The 15,494-nt window shown below is 40.8% G+C and overlaps 1 protein-coding gene across 2 annotated transcripts in view; it reads right to left on the reverse strand.

The window, feature by feature from the left end:
- The window catches only part of ZDHHC2 (zinc finger DHHC-type palmitoyltransferase 2), a 61,971-nt gene that overhangs the window by 16,006 nt on the left and 30,471 nt on the right, over positions 1-15,494 (reverse strand). For both annotated transcript variants that reach the window (XM_045018986.1, XM_045018984.1), the window contains exons 4-7: positions 13,970-14,090; positions 12,797-12,866; positions 10,092-10,124; positions 4,581-4,701 (exon numbers count right to left, since the gene is read on the reverse strand). In XM_045018986.1, the coding sequence (XP_044874921.1) occupies positions 4,581-4,701; positions 10,092-10,124; positions 12,797-12,866; positions 13,970-14,090 (345 nt within the window). The remainder of the gene's footprint in view (positions 1-4,580; positions 4,702-10,091; positions 10,125-12,796; positions 12,867-13,969; positions 14,091-15,494) is intronic.

Here is a 15,494-nt window from a genome sequence, read left to right on the forward strand (position 1 = left end):
CCTGTGCAACCAGCATCTTTCAGGAAAGTAACAGTCCCTTTAGAGAGAAAAAGACACATTCTACCCCCACACCCCCATGTTCTTTCAAGGGGCATGGATTAGAGCAGAATTTGGTCTTTTCAAGACAGAAAATATACAGCAACTCCTCACTTAACGTAGTTATATTCCTGAAAAATGCAACTTTCAGCGAAACAATGTTAAGCTAATCCAATTTCCCCGTAAGAATTAATGTAAATGGGGGGAGGGGTAGGTTCCAGGGAAATTTTTTTCGCCAGACAAAAGACATATACATATACAGTATAAGTTTTAAACAATTTTAAACAAACAATTTAATACTGTACATAGCAATAATGATTGTGAAGCTTGGTTGAGGCGGTGGAATCAAAAGGTGGAAGAGGGTGGATCATCTGGTTGCTCCTCTTGCTGAACTTTCCCAACTTGAAAAAAACACATCTAGAGATTGTTGTTTTGCTTTCCTTTTATTTCCCTTGGTAAATTTCTTTATAGCAAGTCATTACATGACCAACTGCCCTAATCACTTTGGAGCTGCGTTCCCTGTCAGGATCATCATCACTAAGGATTTGCAAGCCAGCTTTGATTATTTGGAAAGCTTCAGAAAGATGTTTGGCAGTCAAATTCCAATGGGTTGATTCTTCCTTTACTTCTTGGCCCTCTTCTTCCATTGCTCTCATCACCTCTAGTTGCATCAGATCTTCACTGGTTAGCTCTTCTCTATGGGATTGCAGAAGTTGTGTAATGTCGGCTTCCTCTACCTCATCAAAACCCGCTTTCTTGGCCAAGCCGAGGATAGCAGGGACAACATTTTAAAAGTCATTTTTAAGTCACTGAAACATTCAGGCCGCAACTTCCCCCACACACCATTCATGCACGCCTGAGTAACTTCAGCCCAGAACTCACTGATGTTATTGATGCACTTGAGGATGTTGTAGTCATGCCAAAATTGCTGAATCGTAGGTTTGCCTTCCGTATTGGTGCCTCCGATGAGCTGGTTGAAAGCACAGCATAAGTAAAACACCTTAAATGCAGCAATGGATCCTTGGTCCTGTGTTGGATGAGCGATGTGGTGTTAGGTGGCAGAAAGACAACTTTGACGTTTTCGCACAGCTCGTCCGGGTTGATTGGATGAGCCGGTGCATTATCAATAAGCAATAAAATCTTGAAATCAAGATTTTCCTTGGCACAGTATTCCTTCTATGCAAGGACAGCATGGAGAGGTCAGCCATTCTGAAAAAATAGCTCCAGTTATCCATACCTTCTTATTGGATCTCCAAATGACTGGAAGGTGTTCCTTTGAAAATCCCTTGAGAGCTTGTGGTGTTTCGGATTGGTACATTGTCAGCGGTTTCATCTTCATGTCTCTGGCAGCATTACCACCTAGAAGCAAGGTTAGGTGGTCTTTAGCTGCTTTAAATCTGGGTGCTGTCTTCTCTTGGGAAATATAAGTCCGCTCAGGCATCCTCTTCCAATAGAGGCCCATTTCATTGACACTGAAGACTTGCTTAGGGGAGTAGCCACCATCCTCAATTATTTTCTTGAGATAGTCTGGGGATTTTTTAGCTGCTGCAGTATCAGCACTAGCTGCCTCACCGGACATCTTGATGTTATGCAGGTGGAAGCATCTCTTGAACTGATCAAACCATCCCCGACTTGCCGTGAACTTCTCCGTCTGTGATCCTTCACCTTGGTTTCTCTTCAAATTGTCATACAAACTTTTTGCTTTAGCTTGTATCACTAGCAAACTTAGAGGTATGTTTTGTTGGTTTTGATCTTCTATCCAAACTGAGAAAAGATGCTCCTTTTTTTTGCCTAACAACTTCTTGATCGACTTATTGTAGTAGCACTGCATGGTGTTACACATGGAGCACTAGCCCTGATCTTGTTGGCATTACTCCGAATTTTTCCTCAATGGTCGGAGTAAGACCTAGAGTGATGCCAATGTCTACCGCACGCTCGCTTGCATCAAAATGTCTTAAAGTGTCTAATTTAGTACCCAAACTAATGGTTTCCTACTGCGGAAATCCCAACATCTTGAGATTGATTCAAGTTTATTAACTAAAAGGAAGAACTGAATCATGTGTATAAAAAAAAATTATATTTAGACTTCTAGTACAAATGAAAGCCTCTTTGTTAATTGAAATAGATGCTAGGCACTCCACTATCACTTGCTGGAGGTTTTTGACTCATGATCCTGGGTGATAATCCTCTGGACAGCACATGCACTTGCTACTCTTCACTCCCTTCAGCCTGGAATGATTGGGGTCTGCAATATCAACCAACTACTGAAAGGGAAAGAATTTGGAAAACCCATGGTAAAACAATTCCCTTATTGGTTCTGTGCATCCCTATACTGCTTTTCCCCACTTGCTAGAGTGAAGTAGGTGCTGGAATACTATTAACTTGCTTTGGGCAGGCTGCCGCCCCCTTAGTTCTTACCCCTCTCCTGCGAAGGGGGGGCACGTGGATAGACGTTGTGTATTCAGGTGCAAGACAGCAAGGCAGGGCCTCCGCTGTGCACCCACCACAGCTGCTTTGCAGGCAGCTGGTGGCCTCGGGCGAAGCCTCCGCAAGTGCTCAGAGTAGCGCTCTATTCCTGAGCAAGGCAGCAGCTAGGCCATAAAGCGATGGTGAATCGCTGGGTAGTAGTGTGCATGTGGAGTGTGTTTACAAACATTAGTAGTTGGGAGGTGTCCCTGCCTTACCCCACACATGCACAGCCTGCTGCAGACAATGAGGTGGGCAAGGAGGCTGAAGGTGTCATATTAGTCAAGGAAGCACCTTGAGCAGCAGCAGTGGCAGCTTCTCCCATTGCAACTCAGGTACAAGCACAGGCACTGACTTTGCCGGAGGGTGCTCAACCCCCGGCTCTGCCCCAGGCCCACCCCCACTCCATCCCCTTCCCCGAGCATGCCACGTTCCTCAATGCCACAAACAGTGGATTGTGGTGGGCAGGAGGCACGAGGTGCTGATCTGCTGCTGGCGGGTGGGAGGCACTGCACTGGGGTAGAGGGGAGCTGATAGGGGGGCAGCTGGCCCACCCTGGTTCCAAGCCCTCATAAGGACGGGCTGCTCTTCCAGAGAATCCTGCAAGCAGAGGACAAAGCAGGCGGCCAAACAACGTTTATAAGGGAACATTGCGCAACTTTAAACGAGCATGTTCTCTAATAGAACAGCAACGAAACAATGTTAACCGGGAGGACGTTAAGTGAGGAGTTACTGTAAATATTGACAACAACAGAAGTTCTTTAAACACATTTGAATCTCAATTACACACTGAAGTGGCTTTTAGAGTAGAGCCTTTCATATTTAAAATAACCAACTTGTGAAACTAACCCTGTCAGAATGACTGATCTATAGTACACAAAGAAAACAGCACTGTTACAAATCTAAGGGCATATTCTATGTTGTACATTCAGATGACAGTAGCAGAACATTTTCATATGCAGGCCTAGTGGACTGATTTAAATCAAAGTGATTTATTTCACCAATTTTAATTATGATTAAAATCAACAAGCTGGAAACCCTGAGTTTAATCTTGTTTTGCATTACTTTAGTTACCTTCCTAATGTGGGGTTGATTCTCATTGGTTGGTAACCATTAAAATGTGTTGATTTGCATGTCCCATGGACTTAAATGAAAGTTATGTGTGCATAGCTGATGGGATGATGGGTCTTATACCTGAAATATACTAGTGGTGTTCTGTTACCACTGAACACCATATACCCGCCAGCCTTGTTTGGAAGCAAGTCAATCTACCTGACATCCAAAAACATATTCAGTTTTGCAGCTGAAGACTCTTACGGTATGTCTACACAGGAACTAGGCAACCGTGGCTGGCCTGTGCCAGCCTACTCAGACTAGCAGGGGCTCATGCTGCGGGCCTGTTTCATTGCTATGTAGACATCTGGGCTCGGGCTGGAGCCATGGCTCTAGGACCCTGCAAGGTGGGAAGGTCCCAGAAGTTGGGTTCCAGCCCAAGTCCATAAGTCTACACTGCAATGAAACAGCCCTGCACAGCCTGAGTCCCGCGAGCCTGAATTGGCTGGCACAGGCCAGCCACAGGTGTCTAGTTGCTGTATCGACGTACCCTTTGTTTGTGCTTATGATAAGGCACATATATGAGCACAAAATCAGAGTCAGCTGCTGAGGCCAGCTTAAATTTGTAACTTAGTGACCAAAAGTTACAGAGTTAAATATTTCTTATAGCCTCTTTTCCGCTTTTCATACATTGAACAATTTTATTGTCACCATCTTGGAAGTGTGAAGACACACAGAAACAAAAATCTATTCACTTCACTTTCTTCCACATCACAATGTTTGACATTTCAGTTTTAAGTGAAGACTGTAGTCTGTGGGAGGAAAGTTCACACTTTATATGAACACAGACTACAAATTAAAAACTAAACAAATGAATTAATGTGACTATAAATATTGATATTTTACAACTCAAAAGGAGATATATGTATACACTTGCTAAATATATAGCTCTGAACATACAGAGCTTTTACATTTACAGAACCACATTTTACAAATAAGAATATGGGTTAAAGGTAAGTACTTACTGTCCAGAATTTGATAAAATACTGTAAATCTGTTGCAGCAATGAAAAGGCAGTACAGTAGAGAATAAGCCAAGAAAAGAAGGAAAAATTTGTAATTGGAGAATCCAACGCAGTTGTTCACCCTGGCAACAACAAAAAATAAGTACATGAAAAACTGAATGAAAACAAATACATTTTAATAATCCTTATTTAATTGCTTTAGTCTAATTTTTAATGTACTCCTTTACTGTAAAATAATTTTAGCATAAATCTGTAAACAAAAGTAATAGTTTCCTGTATCTCTCTCTAGTGCCAAACACTGTCTATGAAATTCTTCATTAAGACATTCTTTAAAAAAAAAGAATTTAATATAAATGGATGAGATAAACAGCTGTTTGCTTTTGGACTCCAAAGTAGTATTTCAAAGAACTTCCACAAGCCCTCCCCATGCTCTCTCAATGTCAATAAAAATCCACAGGCTGAAATCAGGCATAGAAAGGGCCTAATTTGAAAAGAATATTTTTGACAAATTAACATATGGATGAATATCAGGATTTTGTAGAGAAACTTCCAAGTCTTAACTATGGCAATCTCCAATTTAAAACTATCTAATGCAAGATAATCAAATTAGTGAGATGGGTACATTGGAAACAATATCAAGCCATTACCAACTGGAATGAAGGGACACTACATTTACAATCTCATAATTATAGTTGCACGTATTTTGAACAAGACAAATTGTTTGAAAGGGTCAGGATTTTGGAATCACAATCCTTAATATGTTGAAAGAAAGGATGAAATAGAGAATCCTAACCTCAAACAAAGAGACAGTGAAAAACTCTTAAGCCTGAAGGAATATTTAATATAAAGAGACAAATCAATCAAGCTTATGAGGTGCTGAAACTTGAAATTACTCAATTAATAAAAAAGACTGTCTTTAAAAACAGATCAACACCAAGAAAAAAACTTCTCTTTACAATGCAAAAGATAACCCTCTCTGTAGTCTCCAAAGAAGCAAAGGAGGATTCTGCTGCAGCAGATTTCCGGAAGCATTCCTGACCTAAACCATTATCAGTGAAGACTGGCTGCGTCTTATAGGGAACATGGGCCAGGTTTGAGTTTGGATAACTATTTGGTCAAATGATAAATGAAGTTGATTACTAATAAGGAATGCTAAAGCAGGTTTGATTTTAGGCGAACAGACCATAGCATAGAATTCAGAGACACCCGAGTTCTCCAACCTTCTGTTAAGAGTGTATACATGTGGGTTTTGTGTGTTACTATTTCCCCAAGTAGATATTAAAACTTCCCAAGTCTTATCTAATTAGTTAAAGATTAGCTGGGTTACAAATGTGTTATTTCAGAACTGTTAAGTGCCTAACTTAAGAATGATCAGGTCTGCATCTGTGTAAAAGCGTCCAAAAAATGCAGGAACTAAATTAAGGTGTAAAGGGGAAATAAGATAAATAAATGGAGTAATCATAGGTTGTATGATAGAGAAAACGTAAGGTGTAACTCTAAAGTGGCAAGCTACAAAGAAATCATTCAAAGAGTTTGTCTACACAGTGGGTTAGTGTGCACCAGGCTTGGGTGTAAATTCTAGTGTGCATCAGCGTGTTTCACACTAACCAGCCATGTGGACTCTGCTGGCACACCCTGAGCTCTCTAGTGCAAGCGTTTAGTACAGGGCAGCAGGGTCCACACAGCCAGTTAGTACACGACCTACTGGTGCACACTAGAATTTAGACCCTACCTGTGGGTTAATGCACACAACATAGACAAGCTATATTTCCTTAAAACAAAGGCGTGAGTCAGCTTAATCTTTTGGCAGGCTCTTAGCCCAATTGACTGGATTAATGGAAAGGCAATCTTCCTTAACCTTCTTTTGAAGAGTGACCTCACAGCATATTAAGCAGTGGTGGCCGTTGTCTAGCTTATTGGAAAAGTTGTGTGCCCCTTTAAGGGCTAGAGTGCCAGAAAGTGACATGGCTGCAGATCAGGTCAACATGGTGACACTGACCCATTCCGCACACCCCCATGACCAGAAGAGAGTGGAGGGACTATATAGGTCCATTCCAGTACAGGAAAAACCCTCTTTTCTGGATCAGGTGGAGCAGCAACTAGAAGTGGTGACATACCGGGTTTTGTCAAAATCTGATGTGGGCACTGCACTAGTCACTCCTTTCTCCAGGGACTGGGAAGGAATTTTCCCTCACTGCCAGACTGTCCAAGATGAAGTGTAGGGGTAGGTTTGCCATCCCCACAGTGGGTTCGGGGGGAGGGGGGAGCGGGGGCTTAGTTGGGGCAAACATGAAACAGGAGTTAGGCTATGATGTTGCAACTCATTATGTAAATGTGGAGTAGATATCCAGTGCAGGTACTCCCTAGGGAAAGGGTACAGTGATCAAATAAGCTCAATTGGTAAAGGATTTAAAGGAGTTATTCTTTAAAAGAGTGGGAACAAGGGGTTCAGACTTCTATGACTTCAACAAGTTAAGTACAAATCTGTATTATGGATTTCATAAAATGTCCCTTGAAATTCATCAATACACTACCAGCACCCACTCTATCCTCTATCTGCCTCATTTTGGCTCAAGGTTTATTAGATTAAAATGAAAGACAGTGAAAGAGACTTGCTTTGAGTCTGATATGTCTGTCCTATACAAAACCTATCAATTTGGATAGAGAATGCCTTCAAATGGGTAAACAAAGCCAACTCTACTGAAAGGAAATTAGTTTGTATTCCTAAAAGCCTACGGTCTGGATAAATATATCTGTTAACTGCCCTTTGTGTGTCAACTGAGTGCTACTTTTGCAGAATGTAGCTTGAGGCAATGGGTTTCTAATTTGACTTCTAAGTTTACATGAAAATTTGGGTCTGCCTTAGGATAACACATGACAAATCAAGTTTAGAAAAACTACGTTTTGTGAACCTTGTAATAGACTGATTTGTAATTAGATACTGAAAACCTCCTAGACTCTGAAGATAAATGCTATTTCCACTGATGTTTCCATGACAAGAATCTAGTTGTGCTTATAAAGGGTTGAAAAATTTGTTCAGCACTGAGAATTAACATTGTAGAAGAAAAACATTTTATGCGAGAAACAAGATGGGTGAGGTAATATCTTTTATTGGACCAGCTTCTGTTAGCGAGAGAGATGCTTTCAAGCTTACACAGAGCTCTTCTTCAGCTCTGGGAAATGTATTCAGACTGTCACATAAACGTAGCGCTAGCTGTCATGGAAGTCACGGAATCCATGACTTCCAGAGACCTCCATGACATTCTCTGCTTCAGCCCCAGGGGCTGCAGGACTCTGGAGCTGACAGCCAGTGTGGCCCTGGCAGGGTTGCAGCGACAGCAGTGACAAGCGACAGGGGGTCCCCTGAAAAGTTCCAGCGACAGGTGACAGAATCCTGAGGGGGCCCTCCCCAGGGTTCCAGCGATGGGTGACAGCTTCATGCAGGGGCTGGGGGACACTACAGGAAAGCTGCTGGGGTGTCCCATTTTCTCTTTGGGAAATATGGTTACCCAGCAGGTCCCAGCAGCCGGGGGCGGATGGGGAACCTCACAGCTCCCACCCACCATGGTGGTGGGGGAAACCATGGAGCCGCAGCAGCAAAAGTCACAGACAGGTCATGGCTTCTGTGAATTTTTGTTTATTGCCTGTGACCTGTCCATGACTTACTAAAAATAACCATTAGAAAATCGTAGCCTTAGTCACAGCTAAATACAAGGTGGAACAGATTGTTTATCATAAGTAATTAACACATATTTCAAGGGATCTTTCAAATTGAAGTGGCCCGTTAACACCCCTCTAGTCGTAGTGGGGAGAGGAAGGAGGTGGGAGAACGCAGAACAGGAGGGGGGTGTTAGTGGATTATAGATTGTTGTAATAAGCCATAAATCCAGTGTCTATTCAGTCCATAATTTTTAGTGTCTAGCAAAGATGAATTTAAGCTCCCAGGGTCATCTTTTGAAAGTGTTGTGCAGGTTTCTTTTGAGGGTGAGGACTGATAGGTAAGATGTGGAGTGATCACTTAGTGAAAAGTGTTCCCCACAGGTGATACAATGTTTTTGTCATTTATCATTTTCTTGAGAGAGTTCATTTGAGAGCGTAGCGATTGTCTGGTTTCAGCCACATAGGGCTTGGCTAAACTTGCAAGTTAGAGCGCATTAAGGCTGCCCCAGGCTCCCTAACTCCTGACCTGTCCACACTGGCAAGGCACTTAGAGTGCTCGGATTCTGTGGCTAGAGCGCTCCTGGTAATCCACCTCCACGAGAAGCATAAAGCTTGCTGCACCCCGGCTGAAATGCCCAGGCGTCAGCATGAACAAGTTGTTGCATTACTGCACTGTGATTGGCCTCCGGAAATGTCCCATAATCCCCTGAAGTCAAGTGGCCACTCTTCTCATTGTTTTGGAATCGGCTATAGGAATGCGGATATCCCCTTTCAAAGCTCCATTTCTGACAACCAGCATGTTTATCTGCTCCAGGACAAAGCAACCATTAGTATGGAACGTTGCTCCTGTGAGTGTGTGTGAGAGAGAGAGAGAGGCGGGGGGTCTGCTGCTGTCTGAACTTACAGGACAGCAGACTGACACTCTCAGCACCCCAAAAACCCACTCTCTCTCCCCCAACATACACACAACACACTCCCTATCACACTCCATCCCACCTCTCCCATTTGAAAAGCACGTTGCAGCCACTTGCATGCTGGGATAGCTACCACAATGCACTGCTCTTTGTGGCATTGCAAGAGCTGCTAATGTGGCCACGCCAGTACGCTTGAATCTGACAGTGTAAACACATGGCAGCATTTTCCCTGCTACGGTCTCTGAAGGCTGTTTAACTCCCAGCGCTCTACACCTGCAAGTGTAGCCATGCCCATAGTTGTTATTGGGGCACTTAGTGCACTGGATGAGATGCACCACATGTTGTGACAGACATGTGTAGGACTCGTGGATCTTGAAAGGTGTGTTGTGGGGGTATTGATCATTCTAGCAGTGGAGATATTCTGTAGGTTTTGCATCTGTTGTTCTGGCAAGGCCTGGTGCCACTTTGAGCTGGTGTGTCCTGGTCTGTGGGATGCTTGCTTCTGATGACGACTTTGGAGAGGTAGGGGGGTTGTTTGAAGGCCAGAAGAGTTTTAAAAGAGTTCTATAAACCAATGTCCTAATTTATTTTAGAAACATTTACACTACTGGGGTAGCCCACTTCTGGGACACATGGTACTGTGAGCATGAAAGCCAGATACAACTGCTAGAAGTACTGACTATGCAACTGCAAAACAAGGTGAAATTATTCTTAAATGTTGAATTACAGTTGTGCAAGGGGCTCCAGATCAAGATCACAGCACCAATGTATTAAGTATTTTACAAAAAGACACTGTCCCTGACACTGTAGAAAGACAAGACACCAGGAATGTGTTTTAACTCCAGTCTCTTGTAATAATGAAGCATGTCTTTCACATCAAACCCCTCAAACCTGTATCACCTCTCATTTCCGAAATTATATGAATGAATTATACTCACCAAGGGCAATGATGGTCCATTTTCAAAATACATCTTTTAAAAAAAGCAAACAATTATATATGTGTTAAAATAATGGGAAAATAAACAGAAGATTTAGAGTTTAAACTTAATACAATTGCTACATCTGATTTCAGATATCCAGGAGGATGGTTTGACAATCAGCTACATACACTTCTTCAGAATAAAACTCATTCACAGTTATATTCAAGTCTGCCCACATAATACACCACCTGCCTACAACAGAACAAGTAGGCTTTTTCCTCCTTTGAAAAGTGTAGTTGGCAGTTCAAATTATACTTTTGCCATATTATGTTACATAACTTAACAAGTCATTATACATGAGCACACCACCATGAATTTGTATTTACATTATCCACAAGTTGTTGCAGAAGTTCACAAAGATCAACCTATGATGCCAGCCTCCAATGCCCAATTGTTAAATTTTCATACAAGCACATTTGTGCTTTCTCTCAAGCTGCTCCTCATGCTTGGGAGGCACACCATCTAAACAACTGCAAAGCTACCTCAGTACTCCTTTAAACTCTTTTTTTAAACTCTCCTTTGCCGTGATGCCTACAAAATTCCTGACATCAGTTAGGCTGCTTGTGTGCTGAGACCACTGCCTACCCATGCTGACCAATACTGTTTCTTTCCTTGTACTCCCCGTCTGTCTGTTTGTATCCATCTCTTCGGGGAAAGAATGGTCTTTTCTGTGTTTGTACAGCATCTAGCACAATGGGGTCCTGGTCCATGACTAGGGCTCCTAAGCACTAGGCTAATTACTCTTGAGGGAATCCTGCACCAAAAATATAAAAATTATGCACACAATATCTTAAAATTTTGCAATTTTTTTTGGCACTAAATAAATGTGGAGGCTCCAGCATGGCAGTGGGGAGCACAGGCAACTGGCTACACAGAGGTGGGAGATCACCCTGCACCCCCAACCCAGGGCATGGACTCGGCGATGAGCTACACTCAACCTTGACACAGTGCAAGGGCTGGGCCTGCCCCGGAAACACCTCAGAGCCCTGACCCTCCATGCCATGTGCACCAGATGTGGACAGGCAGGCTCATCCCGGCAGGATCCAAGTGTGGAGGAGCTTAGTGTGTGTGTGGGGGGGGGGGGGGAGGATCCAGGTTTTCATCCTTCAAAAATTATGTCCACTCTGGAAGACAATGATTGACTGGAGAACTAGTAAGTTTAAGACCTCAGAGATACCAAGGAAGTGATATATGATTATTTAAGAAGGCTAGTGATCTTTATTTGGACTGTTTAAAGCTCCACATGTTGTTAACAGCAATTTAACTAAAACACTCAGGAGAAAAGCTCTTCATTAACAATTCAACACCCTCACCCTTCTACTAAGGGATGAGAGCACTCCTAATCCACATGTGAGTTATCTAGGGTGAGTAAAATCAGTGAAAAATTTTTAAAATTTAAATTCAATACATTTTTTCTTTTTAAAAATCAACCTATTTAAAATTAAATTTGAAACTGACAACCTACATTTAAGGCCTAAATTTACTATAAATCTATTAAAATAATTTAAACTACATTAAATTGAATATTCAGTAAGTATATGTTTGCTGCCACAATTTTAAAGAAATTCAAGCCACTGAACTGGTGAAAGTCACTGGCTAAGAACCTGGAGCCAGAATTTATTGAAGTGCTAAACCTAGCTTTTGACAGCGGCAGAGAGAATAACAGCTTAAATTCAGTTTATTCAACTAGCAAAGTTGAGCAACCCACTGGGAGCTGAAAAAGCAGGAATGCTTGTTTTCCTCTTACAATACATGACTAAAAACCAAGGTGTGAGGATGAGATCTACTTGTTCTAAAATCCCAAAGGACGTGGTGGACAGAATCACTGTTCAATTCACTAACTACAGAGAATACTTCTTTTGTTTAATAAATCAGTTTGAAATACAAAACATAGTTTGATTAAGCTGATTTTTTCTAATGTATCCTACACATTTAGGATAGTTTTATTTATTAAAAAACAAAATTTAAAATGCTGGTTTTGTTCATTTTTCATTGAATTCCAATTTCCATGCAAAGGCAGCTTGACACATATCACAAGTTAAAAAAAAATCTAGTAAAACAAGAAATGGCTCATTTGCTATTTTCTGAAAATAAAAATCTGAATAAATGTATATTAAGCTATATAATTGCTTAAATAAATGTATACAGATATAGTGTATCCTACAAGTTAGCAAAAAAGAGTATCAAATGGATAATAAAGGCTATATTTAGTTACAAAACAACATGTTTTAATGGTTACCAGTGAGAAAAGTACCTCTCTTTAGAAAAATAACTAAAAAGTACAGCTATAATACAAGATTAATTATTTAAATCAAGGTTTCCTGTTTGCTGATTTAGATCATGATTAAAACTCGTACTTTTAATCACTGATTTAAATCACACCTCCCTGAACTCACCCAAGAAATTGTCCAATAAAAAACAAAAAAAGAAAAGTAAACATTCTTGATTTTTGTAAAGAAAATTAAAAGTAGAAACAAACCTTTAAAAATACCTTTGAGTGTTTTTGTAACAAAACACCAAATTTTTTTTGTACTAAATAAGAAAGTAGCAAAAATGTATTGCTCAGTTCTTTACCATTTAGCAGAAGCATTTTTTTATAATTATTTTCTTTTGCATGGACAAGATTTAACAATTATTATTTAACATTAAAAAATTGTTCTTACTTGTCACACACGGAACAGTGATGGCAGCGGTCTGGTTTTACAAGTTGGCATCTGTCACAGTACCTGATTGCTGAGAAGAAAAAATATCCATGTAACATTAGATCTAACGTAAGGTTATGCACATTTTAACAGTTAGACCCACTCAAAAATAAATATTTATATCAGATCCTGAATTCCCTGAAACTTCCAATAAAGTGATCCAATTTGAATTTAGTGGGAGTTGCAAGTGTTCAGCACCTCACATAAAGGCTGGCTCAGAGCTACTAATCAAGAGCATTTTGAATTTTTAATACACATGAGAAATATTCCAATTGCATTCTGTATTATTTATTAAAGCTTTTCACTGAGGCTACTTTTCAAATGAAGAAAAGTCAGCATTGCAAAACCTAAAAATACAGTAAAAGGTTATGTAACATGATTAGTAATTAATAAATAAATTCACATTAATTCTAAGAAGCCATTTTAGGAGTTTATGCTAATAATAGATTTTATTTTGTATATTGCCTTTAGGATTCGCTTACTTGGCAGACATGCATAATTAAACTAATGACACTGATGATATAATGTAAGGCCTTTGACTGTTTAGTTTTTAGATTTGGCGTTTGCTCTTGCTGATATTTCTTCATCACTGTAGCAGACGTGCATAGGTGCCACAATAGTAGGTGCCATAGACAATTTGATATTAATATTTACCTTTTCAGGAATGAAAAATAAGTCGAATTACATAACCTTAAAATATACATTTCACCTTCTTGTAGTGTTTGTTAATACTGCAAGCTATCAATAACTACAGGTAAACTAGTGCTGCTTTTGAAACCAGTCTTGACACTAGTTAGGATTTTAATAGTATTAGAGTGTTTTCAATCAGTCTTCAGTTACAAATTGTGGGTGTGTATAAAGCAAATTAGAAAAATCAGATTAACTTTGACTAATATTTGAGTATTAACATTTTTTTATGTTTTTAGTGTCTTGTTAATTCTATTACCATAATTACTCATTACTACATAGAATCTGCATTTGCAGTAATAGGAATCATTCTTAGGTCAGTTTTTTCTTTTAAGCTTTGAAAGACGATTCATTTTTTAAAACAATATCTAGAAATCTCACTTCCTACTGACAGTGAAATGTACCAAGACATTTGTCTCATTGACCACAGAAACAAACAGCATTTACCTCCAGACATTGTCCTTGTATAGATAGGAAGGTCCTTGGCTGCTCGCCTAAAAATTTCTTGTTGGGCTTCACCTCTAGGCTCCCTTTCCAGCAGTTCTTTGTCTGCATATGACAGATGGAACTGGAAAATAACATAATTTTAAATTACTAATGCCTATAAAATTACATCTTTATGGACTTTTACTCCAACTAAAGAAAAACGTATTTGTTAAATAATGATGGAGTAGCTGTATGTGCAAAATACTGTAGCAAATAACCCATTGCTCCCAAGAGACACAAATTCAAGTTTTGGTGTTTTTTTTTATTTCTCTTCTTAGTCAAAAGCAATTTAAAACATTTCCTGATTCCTCTGTGTGTCAACCTAATATTGATTGCTCTCCTTAAGGTAAAACAGGAACTCCAAATGTTTAAAATTAAGCAAGATTAATTGATATATCCTTAGACCATTTGGTTACCATTCTCTCCACAAGTTTCAAAGAAGACTAGGTCAAAGCATATTAATGAACTGTTAATGCATGTCAGCAGGGTCCACACAGTTCATCCGCAGCAGGCTAATGCAGAGTAGATTTAAATTCACATCCCAAGTTAACACTAAGTGTTCCTTTAGACAAGCCCAAAGTCCACCCCGTGGTACTGAATAAATCCAACTGGCTACTGAACAGGAGTTAGTTACTTTAGTCTTTCAATCTCATAAGCGGGGGCAAAGAAAAGAAAATATAATACGCAATAGGCAGGAAAGCAGGAAGGGGAATTGTGTTAAGGAATCATACTTAGCAAAGTCAACAAATTAGTGCACACTATGCAATGTCAATTTTCTCCCTCAACACACCTGGACAGACTACTCAAGCAGCACAGGAAGAACATACTAGGGAGTTATGGCTACTTTAACCTTATAAAGCAGGGGTCCCCAACATGGTGCCCGTGGGTGCCATGGCGCCCACGAGGGCATCTAAATGCGCCCGTGTCCTGGCCGGCGGTCGAGCATCCGCCGAAATGCTGCTGAAATTCAGCGGCATTTCGGCGGCAGCGCCTCTCGATGACGCTGCTTGCCGCCGACAAGCGATGTCATAGAGAGGCGTCACCGCCGAAATGCCGCCGAAATTCGGCGGCATTTCAGCGGACGCTCGACCGCCGCCACGGTCCTTCATCTGGCGCCCGCCAGACGAAAAGGTTGGGGACCACTGCTATAAAGGAATAGGAGCAGTATTACAGTAGAACCTCAGAGTTCTGAGCACCAGAGTTATGAACAACTACACACCTCATTTTGAACTGGAAGTATGCAATCAGGCAGCAGCAAAGACAAAAAAGGACAAATACAGTACAGTACTGTGTTAAATGTAAACTACCTAAAAATAAAGGGAAACTTTTTAAAAAAAGATTTGACAAGGCAAAGAAATGGCTTCTGGGCTTGTTTCATTCAGGGGCGGCTCTAGACATTTCACCGCCCCAAGCAGGGCGGCATGCTGCGGGGGGCGCTCTGCCGGTCGCCGGAGGGCAGCAGGCAGCTCCGGGGGTCCGCTGGTCC

The sequence above is a fragment of the Mauremys mutica genome, chromosome 5 (assembly GCF_020497125.1).
Source record: "Mauremys mutica isolate MM-2020 ecotype Southern chromosome 5, ASM2049712v1, whole genome shotgun sequence".
In the NCBI taxonomy this organism is placed as follows: domain Eukaryota; kingdom Metazoa; phylum Chordata; order Testudines; family Geoemydidae; genus Mauremys; species Mauremys mutica.